This window comes from Heterocephalus glaber, unplaced genomic scaffold (genome assembly GCF_053883595.1).
Source record: "Heterocephalus glaber isolate CG9 unplaced genomic scaffold, H.glaber_assembly_v1.0 deba00001442, whole genome shotgun sequence".
NCBI classification, from domain to species: Eukaryota; Metazoa; Chordata; class Mammalia; order Rodentia; family Bathyergidae; genus Heterocephalus; species Heterocephalus glaber.
The window spans coordinates 11,225,959-11,246,636 of record NW_028258296.1 but is presented as its reverse complement, the minus strand read 5'-3'; the positions used below and the strand labels follow the sequence as shown (position 1 = coordinate 11,246,636).

The window sequence follows — 20,678 nt, the reverse complement described above, 5'->3', positions numbered from 1 at the left end:
TGATGCCCAGTAACTTTGTTGACGTGTTGCTGTTGTGGGAGGCTTAATCGTGTCTCCAGGAAGAGGGACAATTATTAAAACACTGGAAATTTAATGATGGGTATTTATTCACCAACCTTACTCATTTTGATGTCTGGGGTTTGGCGTGCTTCTCAGTGGAAGCCAAAGTGGATAAATGTCATCAAATTGCATGTGATTTTTTGTGTGTTTATTGCACTCCAGCTGGGCCATTACCAATACCTGCTCTGTCCTTTATTTGCGAGCTCCTCACCATCAAACTCACAAATCTTTTACCAGAAGTCTGCCTCTCATGGAGGTGGCAGACAGGTGTCAGTTGACTTTAATAAGAAGTCAGTTCTTTCACTCTATTCTGCTCCATCAATTCCTCCGAGGTGTTTTGCTAACTCACAGGTCCTCGAATCCCCTTTATTAAATTATAACTGAAGAAGTAGAAACTTTTCTTTCTCACTTAAAAACTCAAATTGCTTAGAAAAAAATTTAGGCTTCATTTTTCCCAGTGAACTAATGTTAGTCTTCTAACAATAGGCATTTACTTATTTGTTTGTTTATTTACAGTACCTGTGTGCTCCAACTGGGATTATAAGCTCCACCAAAGAAGGGATCTTTACTTTTTTCTATTCATGGATGTATCTTAAGTGTTTAAAATCGTGCAAATACTAAATGAGTGGCACATATAAGACACTCATTTACTATTTGCTGGATAAATGCTGAACAAATGCTACTAAGCTCTCAGTGGAGAGTTGCTTGGTATTCTTACAGCGGGGAGAGACCTTTGTTAAATCTGCCATCTCTGTAACTCTGCAAATGTTTTATCTTAAGTTTCAAATTTCTACTTCTTTATCAATAGAGTGGGGATTTTTGAAGATGAAGATTAATCCTCAGAAAACTCAAATTAGAAATTTCCATTTGACCCAACTATTCCCCTTCTAGGTATCTTCTCATATGAGTTAAAGACATCATATTACAGTGATCCATGCATACTCATGTTAATAGCAGCACAGTTTATAATAGCTAATCTTGGAAGCGGCCTATTTGTCCATTAACAGAAGAATAGATAAAGAGAATGTGGCATTTATACACAATAGAGTACTACTCAGCCATAAAGAAGGATACACTTGAGTCATTTGTAGGAAATAGGTCCACTTTGAGATTATAGTGTTAAGTGAAATAAATGAGACACACAAGCTTAAATATCACATGGTTTGTCTTATATGAGAAACCCAAAATATAAATGAAGGTCAAAATAAAAGAGATCTTAGGAAGTAGGGAGACAGACATTTTAAAATAAGAAGGGGATCAAGAGAGAGAGTAAGGGGAGGAAGGGGAAAGGAAAGGAATGAAAAAAAAGAGTTGAGATATGTAGTGTACACGTACCAAATTCCCACAAGGTATATGAGGTTTTGTATTGTAAACATGTAGTAATAAAAAATAAAAACTGAGCAAAAAAGATGAGATTAAGCTGGAAAATGTGTGAAAAGATGTTGGACACACTACTTAGCATACATGGTGACAGCTCAAGAGACAGTAACTGTTCAGAAGTTGGTCCTCAGTTTAGTGTAGTGTATTTGCAGCAACGTTGGGTAACACAAAAGACACGAAAGTTTTTTTCATGTTGTTCATGACCTTTCTGTTGTTTTAGCTGAAACTTCTTTGAGTGTAAGTCAACAAGAATAGGAATTTTGCAAATTTTTCTTTCTTCATGGAATCTCAACCATTAGAGAAACTGCTGGGTACCTAATAGATGTTCAATAAATATTTGTTAAGTAAATTATTAAAAGCTTGACAAAGCCATTATCTCCACCAGACTTACCTTCTGTCCCCCAGTGATAAAACTCATAAATCTGTCTCAATTTTCTCATCAAGAATGCAGGGGATTTTGAAAACTAAAAGTGAAGAGGGGGTGGCTAGAGATTTTCTAGAACTGCAGGTCATGCAGGATTACTTTTGATGATGAAGAATCAGGTGGACTCTATATTTTCTTATTATTTCAAATGATTCCCTAAAATAGCTGGATGCACAGAAGAGAATTCCATTTGTATTCTGTAGCTTTAGTCCAAAATCCAACCTCCCATGGAATCTTACTCTTGGCTGCAGTGGTAGGCAGGTAGGTTCAGGAGAAAAGGTACTCCTGACTCACTAGTAAACACACCACTCTGGTCCCCACTGCAAATCCACTCGCTGGAAAAGTCTCATCCCAAGAGGGTGCTGATGTGTAGGCCTCCTATAATGCTACCCCACAAAACCCTTGATCTTTGTCCCAGCCTGCTAACTTGAGTTATTCTGCAGAGCGACTCCTCTGGCGGACGCTCTGCTGTATTTTTAAATGATTAAGTGGTCCTCAATGTTCTGTTTGTAACCAGACTTTTACTAGAGACCTATAATGGCTACTTTAAAAAAAGCACTTTGTAAAAACAATTGTTAGTTTCATCAACTAAATTTTCCAAGAGAATCTCAATCAGGCAATTCTTAGCTCTCTGATTTTGAGATTTTGTGCTTTTTTAAAGTTACTGGGTTTTTTTCCATTGTGAAAAGTGCAAATCATCTCAAATAAACTAAATTTTAGTAATTAGTATTGTTACTGTCTATAATAAATATTTTAAATGCATGTATTATTTGATTTTACTTTGTATATTAAAGGCTAAAACAGTGTAAATAGTTTTTACAACTACTGAGAATAGAGGCAGAAAAATGTACTGCAGATCCTGAAGAGTGCAGGTTTTAATGTTTTTTCAGAACCACAACTAGCGACAATGAAAATGCTTGCAGAAATTTGGAATTACCGCGTCCATATCATGTGGACAAAATATAAATAATAGAGATTTATAACATCTTGAGACCTAAGTAAATTCATGGAAATCTAAACTGTTTTGCAACTGTGGGAAGAACAGTTTCACCCACACCTGACAAACCAGTTTGAACGAATCCTTAAAAACCCTAGGCCTCCAATATTGGTTTACATTCATATTTTGAGGCGTTTTTTTCTGTCAAATATGTTTGTTTTTAATATGCATTCGAAAGGAGGGAGTGTTTGTTGGAAATGACACAGACATGTAAAGATGACAGAATTATATTATGAATAGATAAACCGTGTGTGCAGTGCTGAGGAATCAGAGGTGGGGGGCAGGATGGCAGCCCGTGACTCTACCAAATCCACCGTCACTATAGGTAGGGCAGTCGCCTGGAAGTCAGCGTCCTTATCTTCTACATCAATGAAATAAGCACACGCAGTCTGCTGATGAGAAAAGCAGATTTGTACTTACAAAGTTTGGAAGTTGTTTTCTGAGGCGAACATATCAGCTTTTCTCCCCCCTTGCTCTATAAATAGCTCCTGGGAGGCAGAAACAAGCCTGATTGCAGAGATGAAGGGGACCAAGCAGCAGGCTGGAGCACAGAATCAATGGCACAGTGCCAAGAGCTTCATCAAATGAATAATAGCTTCCACTTGACAATCAGTAAAGTGCCTCTTCTCCTACGGATTTAGTTTTTAATGATGATTAGAGAGGATGGGCCCCTAAAATTTCTCTGGTAGAAATGACCTCCTATTAATTTCTATTCCCTGAAATGCTGAATTTCAAAGCTATTTTACAGCTGCAAAACCAAAGGCACTGACATAAAGGAACTATTATCTTTGTAATTGTAGCAACAAGTACTAAATTTATCATTGATTAACAGAGACTTCTTAACTTCACGATCCTTTGTTGGTTGAGTCCTGCTTTGAAAGTCAAATGTTACATTTTAGACCCAACAGCTATCACAGTAATATCCTTTGTTTTAATATAATAAATAGTTTCTTTTAACATCTTACCTTGATTATTATGCAGTGGAGGGTGAGGGTCAAGTTTGAGCTTCTCATTAATTCCACTGTAGTATTCTGTTTCCTGTGCAGGTAACAAAATCTTAAAGGCATCCTGAAATCCACATAAGAACTCAACATTTATTAATCAAAGAACTTCATCAGAATTTTAAAAATTCTCATCACAGTCTCATCTGCATGTCTGTATATGAAGAAAGAGTATTTTCCAAGAAGAGTTTGTATGTACAAGACAGTCTCATAAGGAGTGAAGACATTTTATGTTGATATCAAGAGTTAAATTGTAGGCTTATTTTTGTCAAATTTGTGTATTAAACATGTAAAGTAAGGTAAGGTCATGATGTATCTGAAATGTGGCATTCTATGCTTTTGAATACAAAGAGCACAAGACAAAAAAAATATTCTGGATGAATTCAAGAGAAAAGTAGCACTTTCCAGTGCTTTCTGTTCAGTATTCTTGGTACCGAAAACCAAACCAAACCACAGTGAGATGCTTAGGTCAAAGGTTTTCAAATTAAGGATGCTATTGTAAAACCAGAGTCCATAGTGTTGAATCTCATGTGCTGTCATATCTAAGGGTTTGTAACAATTACAAAAATATTAAAATAAATTTTGGAGAGAAATAAAGTTTTTTCCAACCTCTGATTCAAGAGGTTGTCTAGTGATGATTTTTGGTGTTCTTTCTTTTGAATGTTTCCCATAAAATTGGTAATATAGGGAGTTCATTGCCTAATTTGTTCAAAGGGCTTCCTTTAGTATTGAAATATGTTATTTTATAAAATAATATAGACGGTATGTTTCAGTGTTCAGTGTTGCACTTTACAAAATAAAAACCCATTTATGGGTCCCACTTTCACTTTAAAATTTTTACCATTCTCAGAAAGCCCAAAGTTATGTAACTAACTCAACCTAAAAGTCTGTCATTATTGCAGGTCAGCCAATTGTGTTCAAAAGAAATATGAAAAAAATTACAAGCTGCAACACCCCAAAGACAGATAAAACCTCAAACACCCTTACAATGAAGTCATACTAGAAAAATAAATCAGTAGTTAAAACAATAGGATAAAGCTTTTAGAACAGTCAGGATTCTGAAGAGAAGCTTGAACTGTCAACTTTGCATTGTCACTAACATCTATGATTTATTTAGTGGATCCTGGAAAAAATTTGTTTAAATCTAGAGTATTTGAAATGAAAACAAAACAATCCTAACATTTCCACTATTAGGAAATGATATTCTTGTTACTATATGTTGCCTAAAATATGAATAAGTGTGTACCTTATTATAATATAGTTATTTCTATGCTAAGTCTATAATGCTAAAGCTACTTCTATTTTATTTTTTTAAAGAAGGTAGGGATTCCTTTGAAGTGTGACAATTTCTGTCTGAGTCATCCTGGAAGAGATAGGTCATTCAGAAAACTAGGAGTCTCTGAAATTATTTAAAAATGTTTATAGTGGAAGTCTGTAGGGAGGAGATAAGGGAATAGAGTGGGCTTTTGGGGTTTAGTCGGGGAGCTAATGCTTCTTAAGAACCAGCTTGCTACCCTAGGGTCCAACTTTCGCTTTGTCAAATGGACCTGTGCATTCTGCATTTATTCTTCCTTTGCTCTCTTTACTAGTTTAACAAATCCCATCTGAAATTTCTGGCGTGGTTCCGTTGGTGCCATGAATGAATGACCGATCTAACTAACCAAAGGGCCTAGAAAGGACTAGTTAAGTTTACAAGGCAGTAGGGGAGGAGCACATCCCAGGCCAGCGTGATGGTGGCGCTAGGACTGAGACAATCGGAAGAAGATCAAACTCAGGGGGCCGGAGCCATAGTAAGTGTAAACTGCTTCTTCCTACTCAGTAAGTTTCCTTGTAGTACTGATCTGGGAGGATTTAGATGATAGAACTGGCTACAAGTTTCTGGGACTAGGACAAAATGAAAGCGCCAGGGACCTGGGAGTCAATGGCCCCTTCCCACAGGCCTGTCGTGCAGTTTGCTGCACATGGCCCTAGTCCCTGCTGCTCACAAGGGGTTGACAGAGCGAGCCCCCCCGAAGGCAACGCTACTGTCCCAGCCCGAGACGCAGGCGCACAGCTGTCTGGAAACCTCATGGCACTCAGGTCTCTGGCTGAGGGCAGACGGGAAGCTTGGGAGAGAGGACTGTGATTTCTTTCACGGAAGTCGAAGGGGTAGCTACCCCAGGCAGAGGGGGAGGATTTTGAGATGGTCTACACAGCTGAGGCGGCGACACCTGTGAGAGGTCTCTTGTCACAAGCCTAGGAAGCCGGCTGCAGAAGTAGGATCTGTTTTATTAAAAAAAACCCTGGGCCTTTGCAGTTACATAATGGCCATGATCGTTTTTCCCTAAACCTTTTTCCCCATTATTGTTTACTTTTCTTAAATCCATTTGCTCTAATAGAGTGAGGACATCAGGGCTTGTTCACCTGAAGCAAGGATCTGTTTTTTTCGGTTTCCGTTTTTTCAAGATGAACGATGAAAACTTAATCATTTTCACTGCAGAAGAATACAGGCCCCTAGAGGTTCCCCAGGCTACAAAGTTAGGAATTGTCCTGTGGGCAAATCACTCCTTCTCTGATAGGGACCTATGGAGCCTCTGTTCTTTACCACCTGAAACAGCCTTTGAGGGGTCCCTTTTGGACTTCTATGATGATTTCTTTCTACCCAAATGTAGGATTGCAGGGCTAAAACGTATATGAATACTTAATATAACTATCCTCTGCCCGGCTGCTTTCCAAATGGCTGTGTCTATGTTCCTATCAAAACTTCAATCCTGTCCCTATGTGCTTACCAGTCCCTGGGGTCACTACCAGTCCTTGGCTTTCGCTCAAAAATAGTCTGATGGATGTAACTGACACATTATCATTTAATTTTTTCTGTAATTAGTACTGAGATTTCGCACCTCTTTATATGCTTTTTAGTTTTTTGGTTTTCCTCTTATGTGAATTGCATGTTACTAGCTTTTGCCAACTTAAAAATCCCATTTTCTTGTTTATTTGATTGTGTGAAGTTTTATCATACTTTCACATACCTTAAGCTTGATAACTTCTTGATTTTCAATAAATTCTGCCAATCTGTGACTTGAGCATTAACTTTTTCCATGGTGTTTATGTTATTTAGGAGGTAATGCTGACATTTGTAGCATAGCCCCATATTAACAAGGGATCAAACAAAAATTTCTCTTTCAAGCAGAACTCTGGAAGGAAATTATCCTTTTTTTCCCATTTCTAAGGTATTGTTTGTTTTAACATGATGCAAAGTGTCTCTCACTGGCCATTGGGAAGCAAAAAGAGAGAGAAAAGGGCATGACATAGAAAGCACACACACTTTTGGAAGTTTCCTTTCATTTCATGGGCTATAAGGTAGACAGACACAAGGCCATATCTAGCTACAAGGGAGGCTAAGTTATGCAGTCATTATTCAGGTGATCATGTTCCCACCTAAAATTCAGACATTCTTTTAGGGTTAGAGACAAGGGAGAATATATTTCTAATACTGTATACCATACATCCTTTATGAAGCAGAAATCTTTAATTCTGATGTTTTCAAATTAATATATGTACATTATTTGTGCATTTGGAGTTTTAAGGAGTCTTTCCTTACCTTTGGATGACATTTTTTTCTTTCATTTTTTAATTACACATTTCTTATTTAATTTTTAATCCACCAGAGATTCACTTGCAATCATGGTATTAGAGAGGACGCAATTATATTGTTCTTTATGTAGCAGGCAATAACATTAATTCGATAATCAGTCCATTCATGGTTGTTTTGATGTGCTGGCTCGGATCCTCCTGGAAGTAGATTCCAGGGCAGATTTAGACGTGCAAGAGATTAATTAGGGAAACACTTGTGAAGGATACAGAGGAGAGGGCCATGAAGATCCTGAAAAGAACAACTAGTGCCTGTGAAGGAGGATTGGCCGGGAAGAGTCTCACCCTTCAGTATACTAATAATAAAGCTTTGGTCAGGCTCATGAGTCATTGCCCAAGCAAAGCGACCTGTCAGGAGAGTTCACACTTTGTGGGAAGGGGCCTGACAGGTGGTCTCCACTGTTCTCGGTGATTGCCTGGCACACCTGTGTAGCAGATGCAGACGGGCTGAGTCCTGGGCCATCGTGGGGCATCTCCAGTGGGAACTCTGAGCTACCCATTTTCATTATTACCAGAATCTGCATGGCCACCGTTATCATATAGAATATACAATGTTCTCATATTCGCATGTGTCTTGAACTCACTATTGTATTCCTGTGATCTGTGTCTCTCACTATACTATGCTATTTTTCTTCTTACATATTTGTTTCCTCCTTATTAATTTTTGTTATTATTTGTTCTTCCTCTTCAAAGTTGACCTAATCATAGATTTTACTCTCTGAAAGCAAACTTAGAATAAATTTTACTTTAAAAAGTTAACTTGGGATTTTGATTGGAATTGCACAGAATTTGTAAAGTTATTTGAAGAAGGACTTGATCTTTAAGCTATCATCTCTTCCTAGAATATAGGCTATTTTGCTATTCTTTTTTGATTTTTATTAAAGTTTTCAATTTTTCCCCATAAAACCTAGGGTATTCTTTAATTCCTAGAAATTTTATGCTTTTTTTGTTAGTTATAGATGATGTCATTTTCTAGTTGTTTATTGCTGTTATAGAGAAATGATATTGATTCTGAGTATGTGGATTGTGGGTCTGATACTCCATAGAGTTTATATGGTGACCATTTGTTTTTCCTCTGTAGAAGATCTTCCAATAATGACAGCCAATCACTTCTCTTGTAAAAGGTTTCTTAGTTTGATTAAAGGTTTTACTCTGTAGTATTTTTTGAACTTTATCCTTTTTGTTCTGTTAAGGTACTGTATATCATCAATAGATTTTGCTCATGTTTTAAGCATCATTCCATTCCTGTAATAATTCCTACCTCATAATGCTATACTTAAAAACATAAAGAGCAGGATTCATGTAGCTAATACATTTATCTTAAAATTTTGCCTCTATTATTTCCTTTTCTTATATTATCCTTACCCAAGTTTTGACTAAATATTAAGCCTCACAAAATGAATTGGTAGGAGTTCTTCCCTTTCTATAACAGGAGTAACTTATCTTTGAAAGTTTGATAGAACTTAACTGTAAAGCCATACTGGCCTGAAACATTTTTGGGAATTTTTAAGTTCTTCAATGCCAATTTGTTCACCCAAATTTTCTATTTCTTTCTATATATACTGCTGAATTTTTAATTTTTTGCAGAAATTTAGACATGTCATTGAGATTTTTAAAAATTTGATTGAGTATTATTTTTCATACTACTATTTATTATTAGAAATGTGTGTTGTGTTATAGTTACTTTTGTTTCTATGCTATATTATATTTGTTTACCTATCCTTTTTTTTTTTTGCAATCAGTCGTACTTGGGATTTTTTTAACTTATTGATTCTTTCAAATAATGAGCTTTTGGTGTTATGGCAATTTTTTTGTTTATAATCCTACAAGGTCAGAAAGTTTAGACAAGGAAGAAATGGAGTACTGATTTATAGCATGTCATTGGCTTGTAGGAATATATTCTATAGGAATTTTTATTCGGCCCTAATGTTACCTGCTGGAGATGGCCTGGAATGTTGTTGTGCATTTTTGGAAAGGGGGTAGATAATGACTATCCCAAAGGAATCTGGGGAGAAGGTTAAGAATAAAATGTTAGAGCTCTCCTTAAACTGGTCCTTAGTGGCTCATTGCCCCAGGATGCAGCAACATATACACTGGCTTCCATATGCTTTCTCCCTTAAAGTTTCCTTCTTGTTTTTATATTAGTTACTCAGACTCATATTTCTCTTCCAAGTCTGTAGATTCTCTAACATTGATTTTGGGGAAGGGAGCTGGTACCCTGTGCTAGTATATCCTCTTGTTGGGAAGTCACAGGCATGTTTTATGTATGTGAACCTAAGAGTGGCCATACTGAGAATATTCTGAAAAAGATTACACATTAAAAACTATTTTAAAGATAGATAGGTGATGAATGCCTGTGATCCCAGCACTCTGAGGGGCTGAGGCAGGAAATTCACAAGTTTGAACCTAGCCTAATCGACTTAGTGAGATCCTGTCTCAAATAAAACGAAATAAAACAAACAAAAACAAAACTCTTCTCTAACACTCCTAAGCAAGGTGACCTTGACTTTAGCAAATCATATGAGAAGGATGTTAGAAAAAGCAAAATTCTGCACAATGGCACTTTGTTTAGGACCAAATCAATCACTCCTTAGTATTCCTATGTTTTGAACAATAGTTTAACATGGTGATTTTTTAGTTCCCTAATATTTTATCTATCCTTTTAAAGAGGTTTCTGCATCCTTTCTTTCTGATATCTCTGTGGCTATTTTGCTTTTTAAATCTCATTCTTTTATTTAAATTAATTTTATTGATACATTTCAGGTATACAATATAATGACATTCATCATGGCAATTTGTACCTTTATGTAATCTATCTTGGTTCTTATTTTTCCCCCTTCCCCTGCCCTCCCTTCAACCCCTCCATCCCTCCCTATTTACAAAGACTTTGTTTCCTTTTTTTCATTTTCTCATTTTAATTCCACTCCCTTTTTTCCTTTCCCCTACTCCTCCCACTTCCCCTTCCCCTTTGCCCCTTTTCTTCCTATTTCACATGATCTATTATACTTTTTAGTCCTTATTTACACTCTCTTAAATCTCATTCTTGGTACCATGCCAATCTCAGTGATGGTGGGCAGTTCAACTGCCCAGGTGGTGGGCTGTTTAGCAGGTTGAGATCTGAGATCACCTTCTTTGTTATCAGCCGGGAGCGGTGTTAGCATATTAATCCCTGAGCCTTGTTCGAGTACCCTAGTGACAGTTTCTTGGATGAATGCACTCCCCTGTTTTAATAGGACAGCATAGGGCATATCAGGGCTGTCCCTGTTTCCTCCTCTAAAGAACACACATATCTGAATACCCCAATCACTCTCTTGACTTTCAGGATGATAGTCATTGTCAGGGTTTCTAGAAGCAAATCTCACAGTCCATCCTCTACTGAGATGCAGACAGAAATGAACAGGCATGAAAATCAGTTCAGTAACTCAAGCTGTGAAATTTAAAGGTTTGTTTTAGAGAAACAATTCCCAGTGGACTGGGTAGACTTCATCTTAAGTGTGTGTGAATCTAAGTTCCGCATCTTATTCACTTGGGTTAAGGGCTTGGAGAGTCTATGCCAAATAATATTTCCTTAGAAGACTAAAACTTGAAGGTACTATAGATAAAAATAACAAAGGAGGAAATGAAAAGCAGAGGTGTCTCAGCTAGATTATTAAATAATTGTCCAACCTGGAGGAAATGAGGCTATTTCTCTATAGCAATCAGTTTACTTATCTGTGATATATCTTTGAAGTCCCATTTTTAAATAATCCAAGATTCTATGGTCGTAAGTTCTGAAGGTAGTTTTGGCCAGGACTCTCACTCCCTAATGGAATTAGAGTCACCAGCAAGTTTCAGTTATTTTTGATCATGAGGAATGGATGGATCCCGTGGCGGTTTTGCTGGGGACAACAGACCCAGGCAAACTGTTGCACAGTAGAACCTGGAACCCCGGGAAGGGGAAGGAGTGAGCTCACATAGGCGATCAGGAGAGTGTTGTAAAGACACCCTGTGTTTCTCAGAATCATGGCTGGTGTCGCTTCTGAGTCCAGGAGATGAAACACATCCAGCAAGCTCTACGTGTAGCTGCCCTGCCACAGGCTGATGAAGGTGGTTATGCACGCAATGTGTCAGGTCAGCACCAGCTGCTTAGCAGCTTCCTTACAGATGGATGGCTCTTTTTAAGAAGGAATTTCCATGTAGAACACTCACTTCCTGTCTGTGTCTTACCCGTCCACCTCCTCTCTCCCTAAGAATCCTCTCCCACCTAAGAATCACATAGGAGTAAAATAAAGTGGTCTAGACATATTTTTAAGATGGGAGCATTTTTTCCACACTATGATAGGACAACACTAAATGTGATGCAGCTGGTTTTCCCTGGGTGGCCTGTGATGCCGAAAACCCTGACTCTCTAAGTAACTAAAATTCATGTGTTCATGTTCAGGTCTTTAATTATGAAGAGTAGAGTCAATTTTTTAACCTTGCTTACATGAACAAGAAAGTGTTTGACTGTATGGGAGTCTTAAGGGGACTTAGGATTTTGTCTCTTCAGGACCAGAAACCAAATTTGTAAGTTCTCGTCTCTTTCTTCTCAGGGCTCTGCTGAGAATAACTTGGTGCAGAGTAACTTAGCTCCCTACTTGCCTCAGATTGTAATGATTGGCTGAGTGTAGTTATAAATGTCACCCTGAAATGGATAAATATATAAACATGTAAACAAAACTAAGTCCATTCATAGTGTGGTAATGATTTACATTAACCAACAACTTGGGAGAGACAGGATAAAGTACAGAAATATATAAGAGGTGTTATAAAGTGATGCTTAAAAAATAAGTATATTCTTGTACATAGAAGAGCTGTATCATATTTTAAATGGTAAAATTATGTGTTTTTCAGAATGTAACTAAAATACCCTTTGGATATCTGACCATTGAAGATAATTGTGTATGAACAAGACCAACCAAAGTAGTCTTGTACCACAGTATATTTTTTGACAGAATTTATTTATTTTATTTAGATTTCACTAAGTAAAAAATAAATTTTAAAATTCCAATCAGTCAGTGAAGGTAGGAGGAGTTGTGTGACTTCCTGCCTAAAGATATAATTAAGCTTAGTTCATTATCGTGTAGCCAGACAGTAAACACACACACACACACACACACACACACATGCACACACCATTCAGTGCACATGTGAATTGTAGCTGCTCTTGAAAGATTAAGAGTTCAGTAAATGGTTGGAAATGTATGCAAACTGTGGAACAAAAAATCTTAAAGACATTGCAGATTTTGGACTAGGTACATGTTGCTGAGTTTTATGGGAGTCAGACAAAAGACTGGGATATTTTGTTCTGACAGAACTGAAGGTCGTGACAAGGGACATGTGCTACATTATGCAACATTTGTGAGCCACTACCAACATATTTAAATGAAAGTGAAGATTTTACGTTTTGAAAGAGCATGTACTTTTTTACTTTTAGTGTTTGCTATATAGATTAATACTAAAATCACTGAGTTTGTTTGGAGAACAGAGATTTTAGTTGTCCAAAACTTTTAAAATCACTCTTAGCCATGATGAGAAAGTACTTCAAATTCTTTTAGTAAATTTCATAAAGAAAGTGTATGACAAGAAATGAAGTGTTGAATAAGATATTGAACACTTATTCAGCATGTGCTTTGGCACAAAAGGATCATTTATCGAACATTTGTCCCTTCAACTAGAAGTGCATTTAAAATTATTTTGAAACTAAGTCTATACCATATGAAAAATAAGATCACTATACACCTTTAAATATATGCATAAATGTACAAACATAAGATAATTTCTCTCTCTCTCTCTCTCTTTCCATAGTTTAATTTGGGTTTTTCTTTATCACATTTGAGTTTTTTTTCTTTAAAAGCTCCAATTATCTGATAGAATTGTGGTTGGCATTATGAAATCTTCAAGGATGATTAGAAAAAGAAACTTAAATATAGCTCTAGAAAAGACCTTATCTTGCCACGTTCTTATTTTCCTACATATGGATTTACTATGAGGAACTTTTATAACCTTCCAAATAGCATTTCAGCCAGAGCATAGAGGCATATATTTTAACTCTTTGGCAGAAAAAAGGAATGGGAGTTCACAAGGTAGAAATATGTCTTGGTGATAAATTTGCTGGAAATTTTTTAAACAGCAGGACTGTTTTATGTGTGCCATCAGCAGGACCTTCCTTAATCCAGAGAAGACTTCTATGTAGAAGAACATAATGGGAGGGTAAATGCACGATCAAATCTTCTCATACTCAGGAAAGTGAAAATTCCTTGTGTTTCTGAGGCCAGATGGAACCTCCTGATCCTCCAAGTCTAAAGTCATTTGTGGAACATTCTATACTCTGTGAGCACTTCCAGATTTCTTAATTGATAGTACCTACCCAGGCTTGAGAACTTCTATAATAGCTAGGGCAGATATCACTGACTGAGATTTTTAGAATCAAGGTAATTATTCAAGGAAAACTTAAAATGTATAGTTTAAGTACAGATAAATTTTGCTACACCTTTCATGTAGAAATGTTTCCCAAACAGTGTCAGTGCCATTCTGGAAGAAGAACATGAAAAGTGAAGAGTTAGACCAATTCACACTCAAACGTTGGCATAGCCACTTGGTAGCTGTGTGATACAAGTAATCTCACCTCTCTGACTCTGGGTTTTTCATGTGTAATGTGGACATAGTAATACCTTCCATATAGAGTTATTAAGAAGTTTAGAAGTAGTATGTATACAGTGCTTGGCATATAATTGTTGCTAAGTTAATGATAGGTTTTATCATGTTTATTTGTTACCGTATTTGACAATTCCTCTCCATCAAGTTAAAAGAATTTCTTTGTAGTCTTAATAGGTCAGAGCTCTAGACACCTTTATCCTCTCTCATCTGTTTATTTTATGGCTTACTTTGGTGCTTACTGTGCTTTCTCAAAGGATAATTCAGGACACAAACTCCAAGTTTCCTTTTCGCTTAGGGTAAGTTTGACTTATGCCTTTTAGTTAGATGCTCCCAGTGGTGCCTCCATTGGGGTGCAGGTGTGTCTTAATTACTTTCTCATTGCTGAGACAAAATAACCAACACAAGTTAAAGGGGAAAAGGTTTATTTCAGCTCACAGTTTGTAGAGGTTTTAGTTCATAACCAGTTAGCTCCAAAGCAGGGCGGCATGGCAGAGAGGACTGCTAGTGGAGAAACAGTCCATGGTATGGCAAGCAGGAAGAAAAGAGACTTCCTCTTACTTTTGCTCTTTATTTCATCCAAGCTGTAAGCGTCATTCATATCCAAGGTGAATCTTCTCTCTTCAGTAAGTTCATCACCCACAATCATGCTAAACCAATCATAGGACTAATCTAGTATCACCGCTTCTTGATCCAGTATCACACACCCATGATCCAGTCACTCCCAAAAGCCCCACCTATGAGCACATGAGACTTTGTGGGGGAGGGGGGACATTTAGATATAAGCCATGACAAGGTGGGAAGAACAGCAGTGGCAATAATTTCCCAGTATTTGCGAGGTTGTGTTTTAGGCACTGGTAGCAATGATGAAAGTGTATCCCTGGTGGCATAAAGTTAGGGGAGTTTGGTGTTAGGTTTATTCTTGGTGTTAGGGGAGTTTGGTGACAACATTTGGTGGAAATGTTCCTTATCCTTGAGTATCCTTCACCTAATATCCTATATTAACTCCTACTCTTTCCACTATACCTAATTAATATATTCTAATGAATTTCAGTTTTGTTTTGCACCACTTTATTTAATTTTTATTTTAATATAATTCAAGTAGATATTAATAAAGAAAATATAAAAGCTATTCTATGAAAAAATTATTTTTCATAAAAAATGGTAAATACATTGTGTATCATGATCTCAAAAGAACATTTTTATTTGCTAATCTATCTCTCAACTCATTTCCTAATAATGCTATCCCTTTTTTAGAAAACATTTTAATTATTAACAAAATATCTCATACAGTATAATTTTGAACAATTTCTTCCTATTTCTCAATATCTATTATACATTTTGGTCTTTACTTCTGCTTTCAGTTTCTCACACCAGAGACAGGGCGATATTTACACACGTGTCTCTCATTTCTTTCACTTAAGAGTATGGTTTCAAGGTGCATCAATTTACCTAGAAATGGCTCAAGTTTATCCTTCTTTAGGGCCAAATAGTACTTCATTATATTAAAAAAAAACCCACATCTTTTTTATCCATTCATTGGTTGATGGGCATTTGAGTTGTTTCTAACATTTAGCTATTACAAACTGGGCCACTATAAACACGGGTGTGCATACATCGCTGTGGCATGATGCTTTTAATTCATTTGGAAATATATCCAGAAAGGGAATAGCTGAGTCAAATGAGACCCCTAGTCCTAGGTTTTTGAAGAATTTCCACACTGATTTCCACAGTGGTTGCACCAGTCTACACTCCCACCAATGATGGAGAAGTGTTCTTTTTTTCCCACAGCCCCATCAGCGTTTGTTATTGGTTGATTTCTTGATAACAACCATTCTTTCTGGAGTGAGATGGACTCTCAGTATTTTTTTAATTTGCATCTTAAAAATTCTATCCCAAACATCTAAACCCATTTCTATCCTACTTTTAATTCTTTGTATTTCATTTGACAATTCTCTTTAATTTCTACCTTTTTCCATATCATGCAGGGGGTTCTAGATTCCCTTCATCATAGACTGCATTATAAGTCCTTTCTTCTCAGTTATCACAAAAGATATAAAGACAGTGTATTGAAAATTAAACTTATTCATTATCTTCTTCCCTGAAACTTATTCTTTCATTAAAATTTTATACTTTGGTGAATGGCCTCCCAGCATCAGCAGTTCAAGCCCTAACAACAGAAGTTTTTTGTTTCTCTTTCCCTAGTCTCCTTTACACATATATACATACTACTGCACTGCTGAATCCCTTCCCTTCTTTTCATTCTCATCTGTCTGCTCGATTTGATTCAGATTTCTCTCCTCTCTATATTGTTATTATTTTAACTTCCTCATTCCGCTCCTTGTCCTCATCTTCATTATCTTCACTTCTACAGAAATTCAATTTCTTCTCTAAAAATATGCTCTTATTACTCTTCCACTCAAAATTTTTAATTGTTCCTTAATGCTTACAGAAAAGAAAATCAAAGTTGTTTGCGTGGTATTTAAGGACCCTCAGGTTTTAGCCCCTATGCTGCTGTTCAGGTTTCTTATCTAGTACAGTGGTACCTCGGTTCATGAATTTCCTTTGTTCCATGATTCTGGGGAAGACGGCTGCAGTCCTGTTCCTCACCCAGTGTGATGTTCGTGAACTGAAGCAAAATTTTGCCAAACACTTCGGTTTGCAAACTGAATTGTTCACAAACAGAAGGTACACTGTACTTCCCTTTGGTACCATTTTACAGCCTTCCTGTAGCAATTTAACTTTCCCCAAACACAGATTAGTATACTTCTTGCCAAAAAGGATTCTGTTTTTATCTTTTTAGTCTTATGTATCTAACATGTGGTTGGTGCTTCATAGATATTTGTTGAATGAATGATTGAATGAGAGCTTTTCTTTCTGTAGAGTCCCCGTCTCTGAATGTTTATGTTGTTCAAGCTCTGGTGGCGGTCCCTGTCGGGGTGGTATGCCTCTCTCTACATTTTTGGGTTATGTCTATAGGGCCTTTTCGTTCTCTCCCTCTTTCAAAGCTGTATTCTGTTTATTGGAGAGCAAATAGCACTTTTTGGGGAGTAAGTGGCAAAAGTTGTATGTCTCTCTACCACTTGGGTGGAAATAGAAGAGTTTAAGAGAGAAGTGAGGCGGGGTGTGCAACTATAAAGTATGTCGGGATTAAGTCTGGAAGGGTCTTAAATGGCACGATGGGACGCTGGAGTTTCCAACAAGCAATGGAACCACACAGAAGGGTTTTGAACACAGGGTACCATGCTGAGGGACTCTTGTACAAATTTCATCTGTCAGTGGCGAGCAGGACTAACTGAAGGGGGAAGGTGGGGAAGTCAGACATAAAGTTGTGAGAATATACGAAGAATATGAGAATTTGAAAAGAATAATATAAAATGGTAGTGCAAAATTCGAACATACCAGAAAACCTGAGAATAATGAAAATAACTGTAGATGTTGACATTAATTTTCCTTGGGCAACATTTCTAGCCAAGTCATTCTACTAATGAGATTTAACAACATTTTTGTTCAAAGGGTAAGGCTTTCAATATTATAATAACACGTTATGTCTATTTCATAACTAAGGAAAAAGAAGGCAAAATTTCTACAGGCTTTTCCCTGGTATTATGTAAGTAACAGACATTGGGGTACTAGCACCCCAATTTCCCCTGTCAATTGTCAATACGTCACACAGGAGGGTCCTTCTTATATTATTTTTGCCCTGTGTATTAGTATATGTTTGCAGTACATCACAAATACGTGCATTGTGGGAATCAGTATATGCACGAATCCCATCCTGATCCTTTTACTTCCCTTTCCTTTCCCCTTCCTGTGTGGTGTGTCTCTCCCCACTTCCCTGTTGCCGTCTCCCTGTTTCCTGTTGTATACCTTTTCTTTCTTTACATTATTTCAACCTTGAGTTTCGCGTATAAAAGAAGCCATATGATATCTAACCTTCGGTGTCTGACTTATTTCACTTAGCATTATGGTTTCTTTTCCCTTTAAATTTCTCTTCTATTTCTGCTTTGATTCCTTTTTGCAACCCTCTCTTCACAGTTCTCTTTTGTGTTGTCATTCTCCCTATCTCTCTTCTTTTACAATTTGTTTCTTTTCAGCTTTCCCCACCTCTTTTCTCCTCTTGCCTCTTTCTCCTTCCCACGTCTGGGTTCCTCAGGTCTCTGTTACATCCTCGGTTTGAAGGGCTGTGGTTCAGGAGCTCTGCCATTCCCATGGGACTACGCAGGGAACGAGTGGAACAACTAATCAAATTCCAGAAGTTGAGGACAGCTGGAAGCAGAGCTTAAGCAAAGGTCAGTGAGTTTAACTCCCCTTGCCTTCTCCTCACCTCTTCCTGCCAGCCCAGCGAGCCCTGCACGTCACAGTGTCGCAATGGTGAGCCCCCTTTACGGAGCCCTTCAGCTCCACGGCCTGTGCCAGCTAGTTTTCGCCTCCCTGCGGGCCTGTCGGGAGACAGCTATTTCTGTCGTCAGGCCAAGCACGGCAAAGGATGTGTTTACGGTAGGAGGAAAAGCCAAGAGAATCTGGGCATAGGGTTCCAGCAGCTCTATCTTATTTTTCTAAAATTTGAAAACCAGACCTGTCTAGAATTTTTTTAAAAAACTAGGTATCAGAATGGGTGTCTTTCATTCTAAAAGTGGAAGACAAAAAAAAAACAAAAAAAAAAACAGCAACTGCTATTTCTGATGAAAACTAAATCACTAATTTCAGTCCAGGGCTCTGAGTTGGTAGGAATTGCCCAGGTGGTTTTTATTACATTTCCTGCTGATTGCCTGTTGCCCCCTACAGAAAGGATAGAGGTTTCACTGCTCGAGACATTGGTTGAATGCCCATCATATGTATTCATTTTACATAGCACTGAGAAGTGCAGGGGGAGATATGAGACTAAACACAAACAATCAGACATTCCTAAAATAACACAAAAATAAGTATAATCTACATGGTGTCAAAACAATAGGAGGCTGAAAGTTTCTATGTGTAATAAATGTGGGAAGCTGCCCTTTCAGGATCATATTCACAATTATTGGAGACTACATGACGGTCTTTTTTGCTTACTCATATAACTAGGTCCTAGATTTGGTGACACATAACTATTGATTCTTTTGCAAAATAAACTTCATCTTCAAATGAAGAAAATTCAGTGTAACTGACGTGATACTGAAGAATGCACTGAACAGTTCATACCACGTTATTAAAAATGACAGCAAGATGAACAAGATCTGAATCCCGAAGTGACTACTTTGAAGAGAATAACATCCATTTGAAAATATTACATTTTTGAAGGCTTGTTTAAAAGCAAAGTTTTGTTATTTTATAATTGTGAATTATGAACAAATGGTCCCTGAAATAGATAATTTAAATTTTTCTGAGGTCTGTATACACAAAACGTTTTAATGAGTAATGGAAAGCAGAATGAGAACAATTGTCAAAGAAGTAATTAAAATTAAGGAAGGGAGATCATATACCTGGAACTCTTGCAAAAGATTATCAAGAATGAAAGACCTCAGATGAGTAAAATTGGAGGAGCTGGAACATAAAAAGTTAGACTATCAAGAGCAGCTTAATTAAGTATTATCTTTAAACTAAGTAATTAATTGAAATAGTAACCATAAGAACATTGGATAATGTTTTAAAAGTCCTCTAATGGATGGTACAAAAGTTTTCTACTTAATTTTTTTGAGCTATAACACAGTGTTAACTCCTGATAGGAGTCTTATGAAATAATGTTGGCAACATTGCCTAGTACATTAGGATGCATTTTCTTTAAGTGAAAATGTCACATGTCAAACCCATAAACTACACGTCCCTTACAGCACTGGATTCTCAAGACCCCCGAGAGGGTAAGGGCCAAGAGAGCCTTGACTTTTCCATGAGAAAAGTCTTTTTAAACAGCTAGCGATATTAATTGCGTGTAGTTTCTTGCCCAGAAAGTATTTCCAGGTGGTAGATGATAATTAATAAACATTTAGGAAAAAATAAGATTAAGACACAAGCAACACATTTATTTCTTTAACAGTGATCTGGAAGTTAAGAAACTCTAAAGCTGCTAAATGGCTTCACTTTGACTGAATCTTTGCTTTGTATTCAAACAGTCCAAATTTGATCTTTTTTTCAAACAAGCATATAGGGAGCCTATTGAATCCATTCCTTAGATTTAAGAAAACGGGAATGTAACTTTAAGCTCATTACTTATTTCAAACAACTTAGGCCTGAATCAACTCAAATGTAGGTTATATTTTATTGAGCATCTATTACATGCAGAACACTGTGGGGAAAAAAATGAACTATTTAATCCTGAACTGGTGAGTGTCTGTACCACTTAGCATTCTTACTAACAGTGAAGAAGAGTTCTTCTTGTTCTACATTTTCATCAGCCTTTGGTTTTGTCAGTATTTTGGAGTTGGGTTATTCGTGAATAGACCTGTAATGATATTTCATTGTTTCCATTCTCTAAAGTTTTATGATTTTGGCATCTTTCGCATGCTTATTTCCCATCTGCATCTCTTCATGA

At 37.0% G+C, this 20,678-nt stretch overlaps 1 protein-coding gene across 11 annotated transcripts in view; it reads left to right on the top strand.

The window, feature by feature from the left end:
- Positions 1–20,678, top strand: part of LOC147827592 (uncharacterized) — a 148,412-nt gene that overhangs the window by 90,699 nt on the left and 37,035 nt on the right. For 2 of the 11 annotated variants that reach the window (XR_015451926.1, XM_087212913.1), the window contains one exon: positions 3,889–9,048. The exons of 1 other annotated variant lie outside the window; for it this stretch is intronic. Coding sequence is in view for 4 of the 10 variants with exons in the window: in XM_087212913.1 (XP_087069039.1) it covers positions 3,889–3,922 (34 nt within the window). In the remaining 6 variants the exon portion in view is untranslated. Of the gene's footprint in view, positions 1–3,888; positions 9,050–20,678 lie in introns of those variants that run through there. 8 more of the 11 variants (XR_015451927.1, XR_015451925.1, XR_015451924.1 and 5 more) reach the window with 8 other exon arrangements.